Here is a 26,383-nt window from a genome sequence, read left to right as displayed (position 1 = left end):
TTTGGCTCTTTTAACTTTGTTAATTTCTAGTTCCCGTCCCATTTTTTTCACACTTCTCATCTTGTTTGAGTAATGCTAGGTATCTTTGCAGCAGAGCGTTGTATTTTTTAATTTTATCATGGGCGTTCAAACCCTTTTCATTTAACACATCCCTCATTTTTACATCGCTGGGAGCAGAAGCTACCAACTGACTCAGATGGTTTAGCTGTTGTGGCGAAATCAAAAACATCTTTTGACTCATGATTTATCTTCTAATAAGCCCTCCCAGCAGCTCTCCAAATATTGGCACCACCGCTGACAGCAAAGGTAAAAGAAAACCTCCAGATTGTTTTCTCAGAGCCTGGTGTTTTTGTTTTTTTTTAATTGGCCAGCAACCTGATAATTTTCTTTTGTTTTTTATATTGAGTCAAGGTCAGGGGAAAGTTTCCTTTTAAGAGGTTTAAGGAGAGCTCACACAGAGACTGAAGAAAGTCAGATGAACAATGGTTGAGAATATCTTTACGTTTCCGAGGTGTGGCATGACAAAGTGTGTAGTAAAGGTGCGTTTCTTTTTAAATGCGGCGACATGCTGGATCAGGACTTGGATTTAGGTAGATAGACGACGGGCCACTGATGGGGGAGTATTCCCGTCCTTAGTCTGTATTGTTCTGGGCAGCCGGGTGTGAGATCGATGATTAAATACCCGTGAGGATCTTTGGTAGCATCTTCAAAACTTTCTAATAAAAAGGCTTTTCGTCCGGGAAACATTTGTTGAGCCAATATATTCATCTGTAATCTGTCTCAAGGGTTTTTAAACAGTACCAGATAATTACTGTTTAAACTGATGGTGCGGCTGTGCTTACCTTGATGGAAAAGATTTTGAGTCAGCATCATGACGGACATGTTCTTGTGATGTCTGTATTGTGTAAAAATTATGACAACATCGGGATGGTCAGAGGCCTGAAAAATGACATCATCCAAAATAATCAAATGATTTTGATCAGAGGGAAACAGTTTTTCATCATCAAAAGAAGGAAGCAGGCCAAATTTAATTTTTTTATTCTTCTTTTGCAGTTCAGCATACAACGGTTGAATCGATGTAAAAATCCATACAATGTTATCAGGCAGTATATCCATCACATGATTACAGTTTTCCAAAACAGACTTTACAAAATAAGTCTTGCCACAACCACTTGGTCCTGTGACCAGACAAGAAAAAGGCACTTTAATTCTGGAGTCAAAGTCAATTTCTTCGGATGAAAACATTTTCTCCTCAATAACCAAAAGGCAATGTATGTCCTAGACTTAGCAGCCGTCTCTTATCATATACAACTCTGAACTATTTTTGGAATGATGTGTTTTTTAGAAGGAAGCCTTTCTTATCTCGCACAAACCCAGCTTGAGCAGCGTCTCTCCCTCTTTTGTGACATAGATGAGGCTGTCTGTATCGCAGTAAAGGACTTTGTACAGGTATTTGGAACAGCTGCAAGACAGACGCCCGTAGGCTGTGGTGAAAGCAGCTATAAAAACCTTATCTACCTTGTTTGGTAGCGGGATACAAAGGTCTCTGTAAGACCACTGAACCAAAGCCACTTTGTCATTGACGAAGGAGAAGTATTTGACTTTATATTTTTCAGAAAACATGGGGTTAAAGAATTCTTCCGGGCCAGACAGATGGCAAAACATAGTTGATTCTCTCTGTTCTAGAGCAATGTACAGAAAACGTCTTTTTTTGTTTAATGATTTCACAGTCTAGCATTTTCCCCAGAATTCGTTTCCCCCCACGCCTAGGATTCTGGATCACTTCTATGATAAGTTCTAGCTGACCATCGGCCATAACGGCCCAGTTAAACTGCACAACACGGAGTGAGAGCCTTTCAAAGTCGGCTAGGCTGGGGAGCTCGTCATTAGATAAGATGACCGAGACGTTACTATGGAGATTTTACCCGCGCAGCTCTAGCTGTACCGCATCTTGAGGAGTCGCGTATGTCAGTGCTTGCTTTAGCAATGCATCCGCTTGTTGCAAAATTGTGTTGTAATTAACGCCGTAGTCCACTATTCTATCTGCGTTAAGAGGTGGTGGAAAGTTTAACAACTGTCTGATTTGATCATTTGCAAATCGGCTTCACCGCACAACGCTTGGTTGTGGTGAAATACGAGCACCTCCTTGCTGCACAGGAGGACTGGGTATGCTGAGATCGATATGGTTTGTGGGTGTCTGAGGGTCTGATAAAGCGCGACTTTGTTCGAGTTGGACATTATTTATTCTGATTGTTTCATCTAGTGATGATTCATTCTCTAACTGTTCAAGGTTAGTGAGAGCTTGATTTAAAGCAAGGAGGGGATCGACCGGCTGTTCGGAGCTGCTAGATGTAGTGGCTGTGTCATTTTCATTCAAATCATTTTCAGTTAAATCGTTTTAAAAACCGACTCATTCTGAAGATTGTGTGCTACTGAGTCTGCTAAACTCTCTAACAATTCAATAGCTACTAGTGTGTGTTGATCCATGACCTAATAAAAATCAAACGCTTTTAAAAACCTTTGATCAACACCATTGCAATTTATCCAGATGATAAAAATCACAGTCTGAGTTTTACAAATTGTCATTGTTTACACCTAACTTCAGACAGATGAGCCAAAAGGCTCTAGACATCAGATCCAATTGCTGGCGTGTAGCTCTGCAACACTGAGGGCACCTGGATGGTCTGGACCTGGGTCTGTTTGCTAGAGACAAAAAAGGTCTTATAAACTCAACAGCCCCCTTAAGGACGATATGTAAACAGACAGCCAGACCGCATACGTGTGGGTGCGTGTGAGAGTCTGTGTGTGTGTGTGTCTCACAACTTGTTGTGAAGACAAGGGTAAGGACCAAAAACAGCTGTTTTTACTTTAAGAGAGACTGATGAGAATAACAAATGCAAAAAACCTAGAATTTCATATTTATAGCAGCTTATTCCTATATTACAAAACACCAAGATAATGCTTATGAGAAACACTATAACTCAACCAACGCCAATAATAGCTTATAACAGCACACAGTCAAATATACCTTATGAGACTCAGCTTTGTAGAAAATTACATTTTAAAGCACAACCTATTTAATCTCACACATACAAAACCTTCCGTGTTTGCTTATGATGTAAAATGAGAGAAAAGGAAGGTACATTGTGTTCCCTGCTGGGTAATTATTGCATTTACACGGCGTGATTGAATTGTCTCACAGTGCACTGTAAAACAATTTAAAAAGCTAATAGACTTACAGCGTGCCGATGGAAATCCTTCGCTGGAAGCCCTGCGGGATCTCAGGTGTGGATTCTCAGAACTGGAACTGGTTCTCCTGTGGTTGCGACCCATGAGAATCCTGGATCTCTGTCCGCTGGTTGAGGCCTAGACCTCTCCACAACCATCAGCGGTCGATTAGTGGTTGAGGCAGGCTCCTGGTGAAATGGCGGTTGTTCTTCAAAATTTTGATGCGGTATCACATCCCCCGGATCTCCTCCAGTTAACCGGACAGCCTCTAGAGAATGTTTAATGTTTTGACTGCCTGAGGCATGCCTGGTTGTGTCATCCTGTGGCTGTGATGATGGCGATAACCCTTCTTGGAAATACTGGTCCAAACCGCCCCACAAATCTAGCATGAGAAAAAAAAGTTTTTGATAAATATTGTGTGTAAGTTTTAGGCAAAAAAAAAATGTAGCAACTCACCGGGTAATACCACATCCTCTGAAAACACAGATGAGGAGTCAGTATCAGATGAGGTCTCGGATGTTGAGGTGTCAGTTGATGACTCTGACTGATGATTTATAATCACGGTAGGAAATAAAAGTCTTTAAATATTTCTGTATTAAAAATATACAATGTAGACCTGTACTTACCAGACTCCTCTGCTTGAAGGTTCAGCCCTCCGTTTAGAGTCACTGCAAAGAATGAAAAAAACTCCCTATGTTTCAGCCTAAATGTTTAAACGCGTAAAATATAGTTTTAAAGATATTGGTAATTTACCGGTTGCTTGAGCCATTTTCCGTTGTCAGATGTCAGAAGTCTTCCTGCTCTCTGCGTCTACTTCAATAGGTACCCCTGTCTTTATAGGATTCCTGTGTGAAAACAAGGGTTGACCTCTTGACCTTCTCTGGCTCCTCTGTGTGTGTGTGTGTGTGTGTGTGTGTGTGTGTGTGTGTGTGTGTGTTTGGTGGTGTGTTTTCAGTGCAGAGATTAGCCTCTGAGATTTAACTTATTTCTTTTACTTCTGTTTCTCATCATTAATGATGTTTATTATACAGATCTCACACACAGAGCTTCACACAGAAACTTCAAATACATTTGACATCTGGCTCTGTGTTAAAGACAGTAATTGTAATTATATTTACCCTGTGTGAGGAGTTTCACATGTCAATTTCAAACTGCCTTCACAGATGATTGAGCAGCAAGGAATCTTTAGAAAGAGCAGCAGACTTTAGGTCTTTTAGAGGGATACAGGATGTTTTGACGATTGAGAAACACCATGGACATCTTTATGGTTATATTTACCCCCTGTGAGGGGTTTCACACGGCAATTTCAAACTGCCTTCACAGATAGCATGCTTAAGGTTTAGCTAACTGGTTAGTTTCATCTGGCTTGATCAATAGATATAATCCACATAACAATTTTATAGCGAGTGTTTCTAAATAATATTGCCTAAAGACAGCATATATAAGCTGAATAAAATGGGTCCAAGCACAGAACCTTGTAGAACTCTGTGACTAACTTTGGCATGCACGGAGGACTCATCATTAACATGTACAAACTGTGATCAATGTGATAGATAGGATTTAAACCAGCTTAATGTGGTTCCTTTAATGCCAATTAAATGTTCCAGTCTCTGTAATAGGATATGATTGTCAATGGTGTCGAATGCAACTTCATGCCAATTTTAAAGTGGTCATATTATGCTCATTTTCAGGTTCATAATTTTATTTTGGCATTGTACCAGAATAGGTTTACATGGTTTAATTTATTTTTGCTCATACTGCACAACGCTGCAGCACCTCTTTTCACCCTGTGTCTTGAACACTCCATTTTAGCTACCGAGTGAGGCATCTCAGTTCTATTCGATCTTTGTTGGGAGTTGCGCATGCGCATTACCTAGGTAAAGACTGCTAGCCAATCAGAAGCAGAGTAGGGTGGGTCCTGATGAGCAAGGTAGTGTGAGCCAAAACAAAGCCACTTCAGCCCATAACTATGGCTTCAGTTCAGCCGAACAACCCGAACCAGCTTCGCAACCGAGACTGGAGCAAGAGTTTCAGAGTGGTAAGTTATTAATTTATAACTAATTTATCTTTTATAGGTAACTGTGCACTGTCTCTACATCACAGTAACAACTTTATTGACTGCCTGGAGGGTATTTAATGTTATTTTAATTTCATATTTAGGTGTGCTTGTGGAAACTGCTCAATTTGTGCATTATGACGTGTGTGACATAATGATGTAGATACGTTACAGAAGTAAAGGCTGGACTACAATCAAGCTGTTTTCAGGCAGTTCAGGAGCAGTGTTTTCTGTGGGAGAGGGCAACTCCCTTACGGGTGGACTATGGGCATTTTCACTTTGAAAACCTATTACATGAACAAAAAAGATATAACACAATAAAGGAAAGGAATAACGCCAAAAAGGATAATATGACCACTTTAATATTCTTTTATATGATCTATCTTGTAAAGGTTTTGCCAAAAGCAGCAAAGAACTGACTCAGACAGCCCTGTGGAGGTTCTGTGTAGATGTGAAAAATGATTGGGAGCACAGCTCCCTCTACACTGCACATGAAAACACATTTCACATACCAGCTCTCCTGCTATGTACAGTGGTGTGAAAAAGTGTTTCCCCCCTTCCTGATTTCTTTTTTTTTTTTTTGCATGTTTGTCACACTTAAATATTTCAGATCATCAAACAAATTTAAATATTAGTCAAAGATAACACAAGTAAACACAAAATGCAGTTTTTAAATGAAGGTTGTTATTATTAAGGGAAAACAAAATCCAAACCTACATGTGTGAAATAATGATTGCCCCCTAAACTAATAACTGGTTGGGCCACCCTTAGCAGCAACAACTGCAATCAAGCGTTTGCGATAACTTGCAATGAGTGTTTTACAGTGCTGTGGAGGAATTTTGGCCCCCTCATCTTTGCAGAATTGTTGTAATTCAGCCACATTGGAGGATTTCCGAGTATGAACTGCCTTTTTAAGGTCATGCCACAGCATCTCAACAGGATTCAGGTCAGGACATTGACAAGCCACTCCAAAGTCTTCATTTTGATCTTCTTCAGCCATTCAGAGACCCCACAACAACATCGAAAGAACTGCAGGCCTCACTTGCCTCACTTAAGGTCAGTGTTCATGACTCCATAAGAAACATTTAAGTGTGACAAACATGCAAAAAAAAAAAAGAAATCAGGAAGGGGGCAAACACACTGTTTAATTCATTACATCTGGATTGCAGGAAATGTCTAATAATAGCTGTTTCACAAGAGTGTGACTTAATAATCAATTCAATGTTCAGTTTTATTTATATGGCGCCAATTCATAACAGAAGTTATCTCTATGCACTTTTCCTATAGAGCATGTCTAGATTGTACTCTTTATAATATACGTGTTATTATTTCAAGAAGGTGTTTTTTCTTCTAATCAAATATCTTCCTTAGGGAGATCACAGACCATAAACTTCTTGGGCTCCTGAGAGTCACAGAAACAGTATTTATAGCAAAACTCTTATTAGCTGGAAGACAGAGGAAACCTGTTTCACTATTTTATTCATTTCCTAACAATATTTAATAGAATTTGTAATCCCATTATGCAGTTATTGCATGTTTTTAAAAAGATAAACAGCAGAGTTTTGAAATATTGTTTTACAGGGTTGGGGTACGAGTTTTACAAAAAATCCAAAGACAAAATGAGAAAAAAAAAAGTATTACATAAAAATATAATGAGATTATACTGCTGCTCTTGTGATGGTGATTAGTCCTTTGCATTCACCTGGAGTTCACCTACAACTCCAACTACATAGTCAATGGACTACATGGTTGGAGTTGTAGGTGAACTCGATAATAAAGATAAAGAAAAGCAGAGCCGCAGGCTTTGCTGAAAGGCTTCAGTATCCATCCGTAATCTGTAAGAAATGCATCCATCTGGTGCCCTCTCATCCAGCCTCAACACTCCACTGCTCTCCAACCTCTTTACAGTCTGACAAAATGGTGCAAATCTGAAATGGGAAATAGAGAGGGGGAGAAAAACAGTTCTTCATCCCATCATTTCAGCCAAGATACTCATTATTTTCAGTGGAGTTGTCTCCTCTGCTCTTCCAAAGCATCCCAAATTCTCGCTGTTTGACAGCTATGGAGATGGCATCATTTTCACAAAGCCCACCCACTCTAAAAGCCCCCCCACCTAAATCCACTCTGCTGTTTTCTCCCCTACTGCCTCGCAGAGAGAGTGTATGCTCCTCCACCTTTCTCTAGCTGCTATCTGATCTGACATTAGAGCCTTACCTCCTACTCACATCCCTCATTACTAGACCCTCAGCAGTGCCATCATTACTTTAGATAAGGCTACAACAAACTACATTTCAGTCCAAGGGCTTCGCTGTTTATCAACTTCCACTCTCCCCCAGCATGCCCTGAGAGGCTGCCTCACTTCTCATCCTCGCTCATCAGCTCTGTTACTGTGACAAGGCTTGTGAACCTTAACAGAGTCTTGGCTTGAGTCTGGTCTTCTGCCTGTAAAACCACAGTTCTTTGTTGTTTTTTTTGTTATTGTCCCCTAATGAAGAATCGGGAGGCATTTTTAATGCCAACTCTGTGCATGCTGGCTACAGACTAATGGATATGGGGGACAGTGGGGCTCATGTTGGGCTGTTTATGCCTGAGCCAAGCAGCAGTGAATGAGCCCAGTGAGTCAGAGATTTTTGCGGTGACCCTATTTGATTTACGTCATATTGGGGTGGGAAACCCTACCATGAAGATTGCTGAAATGGGGAAATGGGAATGGGTGACAAGTGACACATGAAAAAATGATTTTTGATATAATGGGAGATGAGTAGATTTAAAATTATAAGCTACGAAGATGATTCTAATTCATAAAGTTACATAATGAAAGCACTCAGCTTATTCTTATTTACTTTTCTTCTCAAAAGCATCTGTGTACTGTAATTTGTACCTGACAGCTAATTTTATTGCAACTGACTACATAAATGTTTGCTAACTCCTTTGTGATGGGCTGCAAGGCAATGAAAAGGAAACATCATTATCTGGAGGTAAGGTACTTGAGTTTCCCTCCCTCCCCCTCCAGGAGTTCTTGTGTACAAGTTTGAAGGTTTATTTACATTTATATTGCGAAAGTGAGGCATAGGGTTGTAATTGGTGTTGTGTAGCCTGATCCACACGAAATGCATGCTTCTTTGCACACACTCACTGCGCACACTTATATCCACACATATAGGCATGCAAGCCCTTTGGCACCATTGTTCATCTGAAGAAGTCCTTAACTATGAGCATATGTGTGTACAGCCGTGTATTTGTGTGACTGTTGTGAGAGTGAGTGAAGCTCTGAATAAAGAGATAAAATAAAAACACACATATCTACAGCAACAATGTAGAGAGCCAGCTCTGTCCAGGTACATAGTGCTGTGCTGGGAAAATGTGGGTAAACACTGCCTTCCCATATTAAATCAGCAGCTCAGTTCTTCAAAGTACCTGCCATCCTGCAACACAAACTTTGTGACCTTATTCTGATTTATTTTCCCTCACATACATATAAGACTAAGAAAAAGCATCTTATAAAAGGGTAAAAAATGTAAACTTAAATGTACAAGCTTTAATGTGGTTTGCAGAGGTCCACAGGTATGGAATGAGATGGATAACACTAAATGTTATACACACACAAAAATGTTATTATCTGTGTCTGTCTTCAAAAAGACCTTATAGCAGCAGTTACTACTAAAATATGTTAAAGCTTGAATACCATAAACTTCATAGACCATAGACTTCTGAACTAGTTAATCTACTCTATTTAACTGTAAAGTTATTTCCATGTGCCATATGTCTCTATTTATTGTATGTTACATATTTAACCAATGTTTAGACTGATGAAATACATTTTTGGGAACCACTATTTTAGGTTTAGGTTTTATTTTTAGTTTCTCAGGGTCTTTGGTTAGTCTTAGGTGTTTTGTAAGTTGTAAATATTAATGTATAATACATGCACTCTTTCAGATCTAGTGTTACTAAACATAGTACTATAAACATATATTTTAAATACTATCTGCTTAGTGTCTATTCTTATCCGGGTGTTCCATTTCACATATCCCCATTATATGATTGTACTTGTATTTAAACTGTTGTGAATAAACTGGAACTGAACTGAACCTGACTGTCTTTTCATTATAGAATCCTTCAACTATTTGCATACTGATTGCAGGTTCCAACTGCTCATCAGTTCACACACCGAAGGCACAGACCTCGGGAGCAATTTTGGTGTTCAGTGTCTTGCCTAAGGACACTTGGGTTGGACATGTGGGCTGGGGGAAGCCAGGATCGAACTGACGACTTTCCGATTGGCTCTACCACCAAACCACAGTCACCCTATGTGCTGCATAGCGGTGCATTACAGGATTGACAGAGCTATGCTCATCCTTTGGACACAGTTGCAGGGAGAAGCACATCTCACCACTAAAAAATACTTACTGTTGGCTTTATAATATGCTGTTTGCCAAAATATGTTGTATTTGGGTTAGGTGAGGACAAGAGGGTGTCCGTTGTGTTTAGCTATTTCTGGACTAGGTAGTAATAAGTATTATATGAACATCATTTGAGCCAGACATTCATAGGAAAGGCTTCTGTATGAATGGTATAAAATGGGGAGTGGTTTTGACGTTGAGAAATCCCTTTTCAATATGACATTTCTGCTATTTTGTTACTTTGCCATTTTTAAGGTGAGACAAGGTAAGAGAAGTCTAATAAATCTCACTGCGACCTCTGAGCAGTGATTTCTAATAATATCTTGATGGAAGTATGGCTTGTGCTGCAGGGCTGGGCCGATATATCACCTCATAGATACTGGATTTTATTAAAAAAACAGAATTTGTCAGAATGCCGATAAAATTCCTGTTTTTTGTATCAGATGGCTGTGGACGGATTTTACTCAGCAGTTATGTAGTGTCTGTGTGTAAAGCCTGTATATACATTATATAATTACATTATAATTGCATAGTGTATTATATCTTTATTTCTCAAGATTCTCCTGAGGGTGTTTTATTGCTTATGAACTCAACTTTTCATTTGTAAGAGGAAGATTGTGTTATTTCTTATTTCAAAACTTACATAGTCTGGCTTTAAGTTGTTAACAGAATGTCAGTATTATGGGTTTTAAGTGAAAGTGCCAGTCTATGATGGACGGAGATATGGTTCAGGGGCTTTTTATATCCTGACAAGAAATTTTTTTTGAGAGAAAACAAGGCCTCTTAATACGTTTTGGACATGCAAAATGCTGACTATCAACACAAAACTGATATAGCTCTCAGCTGCTTCTTTCCACAAGTTTTGATATCACTGTCAGCCATGAACTATACACTGCAGTGCCCCGAAATTTCTGTGGTTGAAATCAGACCACAGAAATCAAGCAGAGGTGAACAGCAACTTATTGGAAGATCTACGTGTGTGAGGTCAGGGCACTGAAAGATGGATGAAGCATAATCAAGCACAATCACGCTCCATTGGAAAGTCAATATGGCTTCCCTGTGTTCAAAAGATTAGGTGACTTGCCAGTCATGCCCCCAGAGGGAACTCTAGTCGTCTTCAACCATGGGTGAGAGAGAGTGTTCAAGTGTTGTGTCATGGTGTGTTCACCTGACTGACAGCAGTGTTATCTGGAGGTCAAGTCTTGCAGATCTCTGAATGAATCTTGCTGTCGATTCACAACAACAACTAAACACATACATATATAATACACTATAATACAGGCAAGATAAGTTAAGTACAAAGTGGATATAAGTATAAAATTAAAATAAGTGTAAAGTACAAAGTGGATTTACCGGTTGATGATAAGTATGTACGGTATAATAATACATAAATATCAATAAATAAAACCGAAAACAGAGTATATTGCACCGGAGTATTAAACAGAACATATTGCACAATTATTAGTATAAGTATTGCAGTGACGTTAATGGTCCAATGTCCAGTTTAATGACTTAGGGTCATATAGACACTTAGAGGGAGGAGTTGAAGAGTTTGATGGCCACAGACAGGAATGACTTCTTGTGGCGCATTGTGGTGCATTTTGGGGCAATGAGTCTTTCACTGAAGGTGCTCCTTTGCTTGACCAGCACGTCATGGAGCGGGTGGGAGACACTGTCCAAGATGGCATGTAGTTTGGCCAGCATCCTCCTCTCTGACACCACGGACAGAGAGTCCAGCTCCACCCCCACAATGTCACTGACCTTACAGATCAGTGTGTTGAGTCTTTAGCGTCCACTACCCTCAGCCTGCTGCCCCAGCATGCAACAGCATACAGGATAGCACTGGCCACCACAGACTCATAAAACATCTTCAGTATTGTCCAGCAGATGTTGAAGGACCTCAGCCTCCTCAGAAAATAGAGGCAGCTCAGGCCCTTTCTGTAAAGAGCTTGAGTGTTCTTAGCCCAGTCCAGTTTATTGTCCATGTGTACTCCCAGGTACTTGTACTCCTCTACAATGTCCACGCTGGCCCCCTGGATGGAAACCAGGGTCACTGGTGCCTTGGCCCTTAGTAGGTCTACAACCAGCTCCTTAGATTTTGTCGCATTGAGCTGCAGATGGTTCTGCACACCATGAGACAAAGTTCCCCATCACAGCCCTGTACTCAGACTCATCACCACCACTGATACATCCCACCACAGCAGAGTCATCAGAAAACTTCTGAAGGTGGCAGGATTCTGTGTGGTGGCTGAAGTCTGTGGTGTAGATGGTGAAGAGGAAGGGAGAGAGGACAGTCCCCTGAGGGTCCCCAGTGTTGCTGACCACGGTGTCTGACACACAGTGCTGCAGACGCACATGCTGTGGTCTGCCAGTCAGGTAATCAACAATCCAGTTGTACTCTAAGTCTTTGTACTTTACACTTATTTTAATTTTATACTTATACCCACTTGGTACTTAATTTATCTTACCTGTATTATAGTGTATGATATTTTTTGCTTAGTACTTATATTCCTGTGTGCACTAATGTGATAGTGAGCTGCTGTAACAAAAGAGTTTCCCCTTGGGGATCAATAAAGTATTTCTGATTCAGATTCTGAAATGCTCATCAGCTACTCAGTTGATGGTAAATGGACTGTACTTGCCTAGCGCCTTTCTAGTCTTCTGACCACTCAAAGTGCTTTACACTACATGTCATTCACCCTATTCACACAAATACACATGGCAGAGGCTACCATGCAAGGTGCCAACTGCTCATCAGAAAGAAACTCATCATTCACACACACACTCACACACTGGTGTTCAGTATCTTGCCAGTCTTCCAGTTAGAGGACAACCTGCTCTACCTCTAAGCCACAGCCACCCCGTAATAAAAGACACAAGGATGCAGTCAACATGAAAAACTATTAAATCAAGTAGGTATGAATATGAAGCTTTTACAGCATTGTGATTAATATGCAAACATTTAATTAATCTCGTAGAATCAATGGTCAACCTGTGACAAGCAGGCCAATGAGGTATCCATTCATATTTGCCTTGTGGTTCCCACAGATGAAGGCAAAGATTTTGCCTTCATTAAGAATTACATTCATATTTAACTGCACAGTCTAGATTGAAAGGAAAAAAAACAAAAGTATACAGTATATAAATGAACTTATTGCTTTTGAGTGGTATGCAGAATGCCCACTTTGGTGCATCGTTTTGACTTGTATTGTGATTCACTGAAAAATACTTTACATTATTAAAACTGTGTAACTTGAATGTAATATACTAAGTAGTCTTAAGAAACCTTGTGTAAGATAATGCTTTGCAAAATAATGTTAAGATTTTGTATTTTAACATTACTGTTTCTTATCTGATGGGTTGTTAATTACCTCAATCTTCGAAACTGAAAAAGAACTTTAAAATCATTCCTCTTCTTCACTGTCTGGCCTCCAAACAGAGTTAACTTTACTTTGCACAAAATCCATAAACCTAAAGCTCCATTTTTCTCCTCCTTCATTCAGCTAGAAGAACCAAGGGGTAATGAAGTCCTACCAAAACAAGAAGGTGCCTTTTGCACCTTTAAGATACACAACCACGCCAATGTAAAACTAACCTCCTCCGACCCAGTGCTATTACTTTCATCCTCAAGTCCACACAGAGACATCCATTTCCAAGTGTTCCAATCATCACTCTTCCTCTCTCCCACATTTTGTTGGTGCCAAAGCCAGCCTAGGATGACAAGAACACATGAGGAAGGCTACCATCTCCAGAAGGAGAGTCAGATTGCAGTGGGGACTTTGTGTCTTTCCTTTCTCTCATCTCCTCCTTTTTTGGTTCATGTTGATGTCCTCTCACTCTGATTCCACCCGCAAGAAATGCAAATCATCAAACTTGATCATTTCAGTCAAAAGGGGAAGTGACAGCAGTGACAGTTTGTATGTGTGTGCTCACCTGCAATCTCCTTAAACAGTGCATGATAACCAGTATTGCTGAGCATGGGAATCTGGCACAGAGTGTAGGAGTTATTAACGGCTCGAGGTTGTCCATGTTCTGACAGCTGCAGGAGGATGCTTTGCTCCCATGTGATTTGGACCCAACCCCCAGCCTCCTGTGGATTACAGTTCCAAAAACCCAGAGGACTGAGTAATACATAATGTGCAGCCTCTCTAATTAGAGAATCCCACTAACTCTGAGGCTAGTTGATCTCATCTGTGTATTCCCAAACACTGCAGATTAGCTGAAGCAGAGGGGAACTTGCTTGATTTTTCAGCTAAACACCCTTTTGTGTGGTGCACTGGGGAGCACAGTGCTATAAAGCATTGCTTCTGCAAATGAAGCAGTCATTTGGAAACAGTGGCAAATGATCCCTCTCAGACTTACACTTTACAAAAAAGGGGGTAGGAGGGGGGCCGACACCAGCACACACTCATACGCTCATAAAACTAGGCAATAAAGCTGCTATCCTCTTGAGAGGTGATGTACAGTGCCTGAAAAAGAGCTACTGAGAGTTATATTAAAAGCTTTATTACCAGTGTCAGAATCAAATTAGTGGTGGTGTGCCCTAACCTACAGTGTGTGTGTGTGTGTGTGTGTGTGTGCGTGCAGATTCCACCTGACTAGGCAGGTTTTCTAGCACAAGTCACACACGGCTGACTTCGAACACTCAACCTTAACATTAAGTTAAGCAATAACATTTGGTAGATATCCATTTAGAGCTGGGACTCCAGATGAGTGAGCAAGTTAAAACAAGAAGTCGGTGGCACAACAGGTGAATTAAATTGAATGCCAAGGGAAGACAGCATGATGCTTTATTTAAAAGGAGCATAATAGCATTATAATGTTTCGCCTCACCTCACAGTGTTTCTGTACAGCCCTACTGTTGCTGAGGACGCTTCTGCTCATTTACAACAGACAAAAATAATGAACATGAATGAGTGTTCAGAGATATTTTCACTCTTTTCTGATTCCTATGCAAGTATCTAGAGCAACAATAAGCTCAATATTATTAACATATTGCTATCACATTTCTGGAAAACTTCATTGTAAACCCACATGGCAGTAATAAACTGAAGTCATTTCAGATTCAGTGAATGGACTTGAGCTGTGGTAAGTGTGAAGTCATCACCAACCACAGGATAGGGGCAGCAAAAATCAATAAACTTTTAAAGCTTTTCCAAACAGCACTTTTCAAGAATCACTTAATTTACTCCTTTGTTTCACAATTTATTGCATCAGCAACGAGTGCTCAGTCAAGATAAACGAAAAGTTTGGTTGGAACAAACGTCTATACAGTCTGTTCAAGCACAGGCTCTCTGTATCATGCAAATGCAAGCTGATATAAATAACAAGATAAACCAGATTATCTACTATGCATACAACTCATATACACTGTAGCAAGTGTAGCAATTACACACAGCATCAAGGACTTGGGAATATATATTGCATTTTCAATTGCATCCATTAACAAAATATGTGCATAAAACTTGGGGGTTATGAGACAACTTCCCAGACTGCAATGAAGCAGATAATGCCGCTTCTGTCAATGTGCTTCTGTGCATTGTAATCTTTCTATCTTTCTTAAATCCTGTAGTCATCATGTTGGTAAATTACCCAAACCTTTCCCCTCATCACGCAGCATAAGCTCGACTGAGAACAAATCAGCACTTCTGCCTGCTGAGCACAAATCGAGACATCACTTTAAGAAAAGGAGATGCAACAGAATACGACACGACATTTCACCATGATGTGAAAAAACAAAGCACTAATGACCAATTCACTATGTCTCACAGGAGAGGAACTTGAAAAATAGCTTGCTGCTCGGAGCACCAGCACAGAGCGGCTTCAAACTGCATCCAAACTTGCAGACAGTGAAAATGGAAAAAGAGAAACAAAAAAAGCCTTGTTCACTCACCCACGCTGGCAAAGCAACAGAGAAGAAGAAGCAGCAGCCAGGAAGTCATTGTTGCAGATGAGTATACTGATGTCTTCTTGTGAGATGCTGACGCTGAGGCAGAATTAACAGTTGAGATACAAAGAGTGTGTGGACTTGAGACACTGTAGCTTCCTCCCTCAGCTGCTCTTCCCTCAGTCTGAGTCTTCTTGTTTCTCCTTTCTTTCTCTGAATTCGTCTTCAGTCTCCACTGCTGAGTGTCTTTTTCTCCCTGTTTTCCTCCTTGCTGTTCACTCTGCGTGCATCAGGCTTGCTTTACTACTTGCTCACTCTGACTGCTCTCTTGTTCACTGGCTCCCTCTCTCCTCCCTGCATCTCTCTCTCTCTGTGGTACAGTCATGGAGGAAAGTGCTTAAGAGGCTGGCTCCTCCCTCTCTCCCCGCCTGCTCGTCTGCCTCTCTGCGATTTTGATGGTCTAGACAGAGACAAAGAATCTCCTGGATGATCTGCCATGCATTATCATTTAATGGGTCGGTAAGATAATGTTTAGCACTTTGTACAAATGGACAGTAACATATGTATTGTATTTGTTGACAATGAGAATAGAAATTTAGTGAAAGCAAGCACATAAAGACATAAAATTATATAGAGCTTTTAAAGCATGCAGATTTGTCATTTGTGATTCTTGTTGGGTTTTGTGTTGTTTTTCCCTTGGAATATAGGCAGCAAAACAAATTGTCTTACTTGGATATTAAATATTTATTGTGTTCTACATGTTTAAATGCTGACTTGGGAGCAGACAAAAGGAACCTGCCTCAAGGCTACGATCATTCAGTACATACTGTGTGGGGTAAAAGCTCTGTGAAATAGCTTGATGTCAGACCTAGCCATGCCTTGAAGGTGATAAGAAAAATCTTCAAATAAATTGTGACACATTCCACAAGGCAGGCATCTGTCAGAGTTAATATGGAGCCATGTCACATGCTGGTTTCATTTCCACTCACATTCTAAGCCATTAGATTGATGTCTGCAACACCTTTGCAACTGTGCTATGTGAATGTTTTTGCCAGACCTGCATCTGAGCCAAACAACCTTGTCTCCTACAAATTACAATTATTCCTACTAATCTGTTTTGCCAAATATGTAATTACAGGAAACACAATTGCTGCTTAGATTATGTTCACAGGCAGCATTCTTTTAAGTGAGGGAATTGCTAGGTTCTTATGCCACACAGAAGTTGTAGGGAGATGAAGGAGTGAAAGGTTTCAGCAAGAAGGATCACTCCTGAAGAAAGTGAGACGTCGCTGTTCAGAGCAGTAAACTAGAAATTATGCTGACGTGTTGTAATTATCTGACAGTTGCAGTTTGAAATATTAAACAGTGGTAAAATGCAGAAACTGCTTTTTATTTCTAGATTTGATGTATATAGGCAAATAACTTAAAGCTAGGGCAGGTAATGTCATACCTGGCTCCAGTCTGTCTGCAGCACCCATGACGTTGGTTTTATTCACAACTTTAACTTATTCTGGGATCATTCTTCCTTGTTTGCATGAGATGGTCTTCACCCAAACAAGTCAGGTAGTCACATGCTGGCGGCTAACCTGCAGCATGCTGTGCTGTCCTCCTCACGTAGTTGACTATTTACATCACCTGTTTCCCCTCGCTCTTCTTCTTTCTTTTCTCTGCCCACCATAAACAGCCTGAAAACCCCATCTGTGGAAATCAGGGACATGTTTGTATCTGACCACCTATGCATTGTTTTTAACTGAATTAGAGGCTGCTAGTACTGTCTTATCCTGCTCTAAGTACACACGTGTCCTTAATGAGCATAGTGCCTCAAAATTCTATACACTGTTCAATTCTCCTGGCAGTGTGTTTCCCGATTCCTCCAACACCAACGATTTGGTTGATTATTTTAACTACCTGTGTTCTTCAACCTTAGATCTCATAGCTCCTCTGAAAAATAGACCAAACTCAAAGACTAGAAAACAGCCATGGTTAAATGACAGTATTCGAAGCTGTAAAAAGAAATGCAGAAGAGCAGAACGCAGATGGAAGAAATCAGGTCTCCAGGTCCATTTTGTGGCCATGAAAGAGATATTACTCCTTTTATAATAGGATGGTGAAGGATGCAAGAACATGCCATTTCTCTGCACTTATTTCTGCCCATCAGCACAACCCCAGACTGTGGATCAGTTAGTTAACCCAGCCTCTCCTTGTGCCCCTGCTGATTGTGACGCTGATTGTGAAAAGTTTCTTTTGCACTTTGCTGGAAAGGTGGAGTTAATAAGATCTGATATCACCCCCAATCCTGCCTTTTTAGATGTGGATCACCCGCTCAGGGATTCTTTGAGCAATTTTTCTGCTGTTACGCTCCCTTAACTCACAGATATCATGTCGCTTATGAGAGTGTCCTCCAGCCCTCTGGACAAAATCCCAACTAGGTTTTTATTGGAAGTTATGGATTGTATTGCACCCCTTTTACAAATTATTTTAACAGCTCGCTGTCTACTGGCTGTGTCCCTGTTTACTTTAAAACTGCTTGTGTCCAGCCAGTCCTAAAAAAACCTGGGCTTGATTCCACCCTCCTGGATAACTATCGCCTAATCTCCAAACTGCCTTTTATTTCGAAGATTCTTGACAAACTTGTTTCCAAGCAGCTTCTTGCTGCTGTGGAAAACAATAATACCTTTGAAAAGTTCCAATCTGGCTTTCGTCAACACCACAGCACTGAGACAGCCCTTCTCAAAGTCACTAATGACCTTTTAATGAATGCAGACGCAGGCATGTGTTCAATTCTTGTGCTGCTGGACATAAGTGCTGCCTTTGACACAAATGATCATGGCATTCTTTTAGATAGACTGAGGCACTGGGTGGGCATATCTGGCACTGCACTAGACTGGTTCTCATCTTATCTGTCCAATAGGAAATTCTGTGTCAGCATTAATAACTTCATGTCATCCTTTTCTCATATCAAGTACAGTGTTCCTCAAGGTTCAATTCTGGGACCAATACTGTTCTCCTTATACATGCTTCCTTTGGTTGATGTCATCCGCAGACATGGTATTTCTTTTCATTGTTATGCGAATGACACATAGTTGTACCTCCCTGTCAAGCCCACTGACCTTAGAATGCTGAGTTCTCTGCAGGACTGCCTGTCTGACATAAAAAACTGGATGTCGATACATTTTCTGCAGCTCAACTCAAATAAAACTGAAATCCTTGTTATTGGGCCCCAACACATCACTAAACAAATACTGCCATCCACTGGTAACTTGTCACAACATATCAAGCCTGTTACAAGAAACCTTGGTGTCCTGTTTGATAGCAATTTATGTTTTGAGCAACATATCACTAAGCTTGTCCAATCATGTTTTTAATCACCTCAGAAACATTGCAAAAATCCGATCTATTCTAAATCTTAGTGATGCAGAAACTGTTGTACATCTCCTCACGCCTTGATTATTGTAACAGCCTGTTCACTTGTCTTAATCAAAAAACTTTGACACGACTGCAGACTGTACAGAACTCAGCTGCTAGGCTCTTAACCAGGACCAAGAAGTACGACCACATAACACCTGTTTTAGGCTCTTTACATTGGCTCCCTGTTTGTTTTAGGATTGATTTTAAGATCTTATTGATTACTTTTAAGGTTCTTCATGGCCTGGCTCCAGACTATATTTTAGACCTTGTAATCCCTTATGAACCTTCACGTAGTTTGAGATCTTCGGGCAGGGGTCTCCTGTCTGTTCCTGAGTCCAGGTTGAAAACTAAGGGTGACAGAGCTTTTGCTATCAGGGCCCCAAGGCTCTGGAACAACTTGCCTGAAGAAATTAGGTTGTCTGAGTCAGTGTCTTCATTTAAGTCTCTTCTCAAAACACATTTTTATCTGAAAGCATATCCTGATTTTACCTGAACTGGCTGTTTATTTTATTGTTTATTTTATTGCTTTTGTGTATATTATGTGTTTTATTTGTTGTGGTATTTTATTTATCTTGTTGTGAAGCACTTTGTACTTTGTTTTGATTAGTGCTCTATAAATAAAGTTGTATTATTATTATTATTAATTATTATGTATTTCAGAAGCATTTTTTGTTATATTTTTTAAATTCTCTTTACATCTGACAGCAATCAATAAATCAAATAATCTGGGGGGGGGGGAATGAAAAAAATCCAGCACCTGTGGCTTTTGCAGGCCTGTAATAAGCCCATCTGAACAAAATGATTGGACCTGCGCGCTGCCCGTGCATTCACTGCGCATGAAAATGTGTTTTGGGGGAGTGGCTTTGGAAGGAGGGAAGTGGTGGGATTTTTTCTGTTGGATACTTTCAAAATCTAGCTGTCTCTTGCTAGTTTCTCTAGTGTTACCTACTGTTGGGTTTTACAATGGTTAGAGGTGCACCTACAGTTTGGTGCCATCAATTAAGTATGGTTATCAGAATTATCAAAGATAATCATAAATAATAACTTTAATGAATAAAGTCCTTGGGGGCACCACCCTTAAACAAGGGAAAGGATTGCTAATTAATTAATAATTGATTCAGTCTCATAAAATACACTAAACTATCAATTTGGTCTTGTGCAACATTAAAGAAACCAGCATTATTATACAAAAGCATTTATTAAAAGATGAACAAGGAAAAACACACAATATGAAGTCTAACTCTAAATGCACTAAAGAACAAAAGTGTGGGGGGGGGGGCAGATAATCATGACAAATAGCATTGTATAAAATACATAACCCATGTCAGTTATGTAAATATGTTAAGGTGATATGCAGAGAGAGTGGCCCTTAAAATCAATAGGACAGGTGGATGACTAAATGTAAATGGACTGTACTTGTATAGCACCTTTCTAGTCGAGTCTACTCTACTCAAAGTGCTTCACACTACATATCACATTCACACACTGATGGCAGTTCAAAGAAACTAACTAATCATTCACACACCCCAAAGGTTCAGCCCTCAGGAGCAATTTGGAGTTCAGTGTCTTGCCCGAGGACACTTTGACATGTGGGCTGGGGGAAGCCAGAATCGAACCGCCAACCTTCTGCTTGGTGGACAACCCGCCCTACCACTAAGCCACAGCCGCACACATCGGTCATAATGGGGTGTTTCGCACTAGTCGTAGATATCAATCAGTCATCTTATTGACGTCAAATACTACCAGGGAGCTGGCCCTTGCAGTGTACTTGCAAAATTGGACAGTGGCATCTGAGTCCAATTCAAATTTAGGCTTTTCTCAGCTAATAGGATGTCTGGCTATTACCGAGTTCAGAAATATGGAGTTTGCTGCTGTTGCTTACAAAACCAAGTTTGCATATGTAACTTCAAGAAAAGTAAGGTATGCTGAGCTAGCTTCTGTCTTACTGTTATTACAGGGGTGGACTATGTTGTTAGCTAATATCATGAGAAGCTAACTCTGGAGCTCAATTATTTTATTTATTATTTTTTATTCATTATTTTTGCTGATTAAGATAGGTATAGTCAAAGTTCTTGTTCCTACATTGCACTTTGGTTTCTCTGAGGAGTCTATTTAATGCACTACGGGAGTTGTTTGTGAAATGAAAAAATACTCTCCACCTCTGATATAACTGATGCTGGCAGCATATACGCTAACCTGTTGTTGTTTTCAACAGTCACTTCTCACACATGTCGTCTTGCACACCTAGTGTTAGGGCATGCCCATAGCTGCCAGTACTTCCTTATAGGACGCTGATTGGTGCGAACGAACTGTGGTGCGGACACAAGCGCATAGCTCGAAGTCTGGCAACATCCGCCTACATCCAGCAACCCCAGCATCCAGCCTATCCATCCAGCCCATCCAGCAGCTTGCTCTAGCTGGGACAGATTCCTCAAAGGACACAAAGGGCACCTCTACCTGAAAGGGAGAATACCCACCTGTTCCAGAGAACTTACACCCACAGAGTTTGCTTATGCTTTCTATCTCATATTTTGTTCAGAATTTCCCACCCGCCGGCAGGAAATGAATAATTACATGGCCATCATCTTTAATCTGGCTCTCCATTTTTGAGGCAATGGTTCTAGCAATATCACATCCACTCTGCCTCCGAAGCCGCAGCCCGTCTTCAGCAGGTCAATGAGGACACATGTTGGGGCATGCTTGACAATGAAATTTACTGTCGCAACACCATGCTCCACATGTGGTGCCTAGTCTCACTCAGCTCCTTCCTGCTATATTCTTGCCCAATTTCCTCCTAGCCCAATGCTGCACCAAATGTCAACTCCTCTCTCTCCTTACTATCAATCGCTTTCCATCTTCAGTGAATAAACTAACCATTCCATCTCCTGAACTCCGTGTTTGGTTCAACCTTCTTGCCAAATGGAACGGGATCACCTTCTTCTACGACGTACAGCTGACTCACCCACATGACATCCATCTGTATACTGTTGGGTTTTGGGGGTTTCTACAATGGAAGATGCTTCGCAATAGAATGGCCCCCAGAGCTCGCAAGTGAATGCCTGGTCGCTTCCTCCGCTCTCTTCGGAGTCTATCCCATTATAGCTGCAGCTATTCTGCAAGTCTATCATGTAGTTCGACAACCTCGCAGACGTAGACATAATCAACAAAGTTCGCTCCAACTCCCCATCATCATACCGTTCACTCTGTTACACACCTATATGTTCTTTTGCTCATGTTCCAAGTCATTCCAACACCATCGCTCACTCTCTTTCCTGTTTCTCATTTCATAAGTTCAGAGGCTCGCCCTCTCTGGGTGATATAATCAACAGAATATCATCCACAACCATCTCGTCTTGATGCTATGACCTGTTTTGTTACCTACACCCAATTCGTGATGGCCATCAAAACACATCAAAAGTTTACCCTAGCGACTTTAGCTCCTCTAAACTACTAACTGGCAGCCTGGATCTGGCCTCCAGCCATCCTCAGATAACTGAACTTTTCAGAGGACTTCTTTGTCAAGAGCAAGCTCAAGTCCTCGCCACCTTCCTCTTACCACAGACTTGCTGTCAGTCTGCATCCATACCATCCGCTCCAGATACAGCATCCACCATGTTGCTCAAACTGTAGAAGCCATGTTCTCGCTTTCTTTTTTGGTTTCCTCAGATGCTCTGGATTTACCACCTCTACCCTTCGCTGGTGACCCACATCGTCACGCCTGCATTTCGGACTCGTCTAATTTCTCACACAACACAATGGCATTTACTTTAAACAAACCAAAACCAATCAATCCAGTTAGCTTACACCTGACTTTTACTTCAAAGTCCAATCACCACTGAATCCTTTCTAGACCCTTGCAATCTTCTTGCAAATTTCGTAAACCCCAGCATAACCATGAAAGATCCTTTTTCTCTCTGAGTCCGTAAAAGTGGCTACTTGATTCTGGTTTGTCCAGCATTTTTCCTGTCCAGTACTCTGGTCACTCCAGAATCGTAGCTGCCACCTCAGCTCCCGCAATGGTATCCCCGGGCACTTAATACAAATCATGGTCCTCTCAAGCGTGTCACTGCTACATTCGTTCAGATCTCAGACCAGCTTAATCTTGTCTCAAGTAACTGGAGGCTTTTCGGGGTCTGTCGTGCCCGTGTACTATGGCCCTACCGAAGCTTCATCACAACACAGCAACAGACCAAAGAAGTACAAGAGTTCAAGCTTTCCTCATAATCAAGCCGTTTTTGTTAATAAATCATTTAAATGCATCCGTTGATGGTGTGGTCCAATGAAGTCTCACGACTCAATTATGGTCATTCAGTTCAACCTTAAACCTGAGTGGCAAGTGACTGGCGTAGTGACGTTTCTAAAAGGCTGTGCCAAAAAATAAATGAGGAAAGAGAGGCATAGAGAGATGGAGATTGCCAAAGAAAATAGAGAGAGGAACGAAGATGGAGCATTTCTATTAGGACACTATTCTCCCTTCTCATCTTTCAAGGCGCTGGACTAATTCCTTCACTAAGCTGCACCTACCCCGAGGAGCAACTGAAGCATTCAATATGCTCTCAATCCATTTGGAACAGAACTGCCTGCATTAGCACTACACCAGAGAGGAGATTCAATTTCCATGGAGCTGAGGAGGGAAAAGCTGAAGACTCCTAGTGAATACAATAACAAATGCCCTGAAATTAATAATTAAAGACAGAGAGGCTGGAGGGCTGTAGAAAAGTCAATACAGTGAATACAAATGATATTGCAGGCAGAAAACCAGGGCTTCAATACTTTCTGCACTTTACATCACTTACAAAACACATTCCTCCATTCCACAGCCTTTTGATAATGCATTTTTAAGGCTTTCATCAGTCAGTGAAACAGTTGATGTTCATTGATTTCAAATATGAAACATAGGTGCTATCTTTGAAATTTCTTCACAAGTCAGGTTACAGTTAGTAGCTATCAGATGGTAAGCACAGCACAGCAGTTTAAATTTAATCTTGCTGCCAAGAATCTCAATCGGACCCCAAACTTTAATATGATGAGGATTTAACATGTCTCCAAGCACCAGACACAAAAATTGCCCACTGAAATTGCTCTCCCAGGAGCAGGGCCGCTGTTTGACTCAACCGAACTGATGCATTCCTGACTTATTTTGCTTCTGCAAAAGAAATATTAACATGCAGTGCAGTGAGCATGACTGAATTGCTCTGTGAGAATTTGCACCCAAAAAGATGCGCTTCTGATATGGAGCATAAAAGCTGAGGAACAATAATGTACCAATCCTGATACAAAGTCATGTAGATTGGCCCAGTCATCTCTGTGGCCTAGCAGCATAATTAGGCAATTTTTCCTGAGAAAGGTCTATGTCAGGCCAGACAATGGCACACACACACACATGCAAAACACATTTGGACACACAAAACAGTTACACATATCAAGTGAAGTATACCAGGGGAAGTGAGCACCTGGTTGTAAACAGAAGAAAAAGATTGTTGGCATGAGAACACAGAGACAATTAAATCCAACAATAGAATAAAAGAGCTGAGGTGGGAAGAGCTAGAGCCCACACTGAGGCTCTGCTCCGAATATTAATCCTACAGGAAACCACATACCAAAAATCCTCTGGATGCTTACCAAGACTTGAGGGGTACAGGCATTCTTTCGTTTTTTGGGACACACTGTGGTCCAAACCCTGGCCAGCTAATCGTACTCACATTGTAAATGCATTGTAGTGACCTAAATGTCGTTGTCACCACAATTGCCACCACAAACAAGCTGAACCGTGATTTAAAATATATTGGAAAGCCCTCTGTAATGCTAGAGCAGCCTACTATTTATCATTAATAGAGGAAAATAAGAACAAGACTGGGTTTTTTTTTTCAGCACTGTAGCCAGACTGACAGAGAATCACAGCTCTATTGAGTCATGTATTCCTATAGCCTTCAGTAGTAACAACTTCATGAGCTTCTTTAATGATAAACTTTTAATTATTAGAGACAAAATTCATCACGTCCAGTCCTCAGCGGTACTGATTTATTTTCAAACACAGGAACTTTTGAAACAGCTGTAAAACCTGATATGTATTAAGACTTTTCTGCCGCCTTCAACTAACTTCAACGATTTCTTCATCTAAGCCATCAACCTGTCTTTCAGCCCCCATCCCAACTAGACTGCTTAAAGAAGTTTTACCCTTAGCACTTCTTTACTGGATATGATCAATTCAATTCAATTTTATTTATATAGCGCCGTTTCATAACAGAAGTTTTCTCATTGCAGTGTCTCAATCTGTCTTTATTAACAGGCTATATACCACAGTCCTTTGAATTAGCTGTAATTAAACCTCTTCTTAAAAAGCCCACTCTTGATCCAGGGGTTTTAGCAAACTATATCTAACCTTCCCTTTCTCTCAAAGGTCCTTGAGAAAGCAGTCACCAATCAGTTGTGTGACTTTCTAAATAACAATAGTTTATTTGAGGATTTTCAGGCAGGATTTAGAGTGCATCATAGAACAGAGGCAGCACTAGTGAAAAATACAAATGATCTTCTAATTGCATCAAACAATGGACTTGTCTATGTACTCGTCTTGTTAGATTTTAGTGCTGCATCCGACACCATTGACCATCACATCCTATTACAGAGACTGGAAAATTCAATTGGCATTAAAGGAGCTGCACTAAGCTGGTTTAAACCCTATCTATCAGATCAATCTCAGTTTGTACATGTTAACGGTGAGTCCTCTGTGCACGCCAAAGTTATTCACGGAGTTCCACAAGATTCTGTGCTTGGACAGATTCTATTCACCTTATGTATGCTTCCTTTAGGCAATATTATTTGTAAACACTCCACAAACTTTCATTGTTATGCGGATGATACCAAATTATATCTATCTATCAAGCCAGATGAAACTAATCAGTTAGCTAAATGTCAAGCATGCCTTAAGGACATAAAAACCTGGATGACCTGCAATTTTCTGATGTTAAACTCTGACAAAACTGAAGTTATTGTACTTGGCCCCAAACACTTCTGAGACATCTAAAGATATAGTTATTATTAGTTAGTTCTAAATGGCATTGCCCTGGCCTTGTGGTAGTTTAGGTGTATCACTTCCTGGTTTATTTTGTAGTAGTCTCCTTCCCTTGTGTGTCTTGTGTTTTTACTTCCTGTCTGTGTTTTCCCTCCAGTTTTGATTGTTGGTCCTCCCTTGATTGTTGGCACCTGTGTCTTGTTATCTCATCTCCCCTAGGGTATTTAGTCTTGGTCTTTTCTTTGTTCTGGGTCGGATCATTGTTGTACACATGGTGTTGTTCCTTGCCGAGCCCTTGTCTGTGAGTTTATCTTGGATTCCTTGTTCTCTGGTGGACCTTGTTTGGATTTTTGGATTTTGGATTTTGTCTGCTCACCTCTGCCTGTTCTTGC

At 40.7% G+C, this 26,383-nt stretch overlaps 1 protein-coding gene across 4 annotated transcripts in view; it reads right to left on the bottom strand.

Moving 5' to 3' along the window:
- Positions 1 to 16,002, bottom strand: part of LOC122888246 (kin of IRRE-like protein 3) — a 301,529-nt gene extending 285,527 nt beyond the window's left edge. The window contains exon 1 of one of the 4 annotated variants that reach the window (XM_044222437.1): positions 15,578 to 16,002. In XM_044222437.1, coding sequence (XP_044078372.1) covers positions 15,578 to 15,626 — 49 coding nt within the window. In that variant the 5' untranslated portion in view covers positions 15,627 to 16,002. The remainder of the gene's footprint in view (positions 1 to 15,577) is intronic. The other 3 variants (XM_044222434.1, XM_044222436.1, XM_044222435.1) reach the window with 3 other exon arrangements.
- Between the last annotated feature and the right edge of the window lie 10,381 nt (positions 16,003 to 26,383).

Source organism: Siniperca chuatsi, linkage group LG14 (assembly GCF_020085105.1).
Source record: "Siniperca chuatsi isolate FFG_IHB_CAS linkage group LG14, ASM2008510v1, whole genome shotgun sequence".
NCBI lineage: Eukaryota > Metazoa > Chordata > Actinopteri > Centrarchiformes > Sinipercidae > Siniperca > Siniperca chuatsi.
Note: the sequence above shows the minus strand (reverse complement) of the source record. Positions and strands in the feature narration are given on the sequence as shown.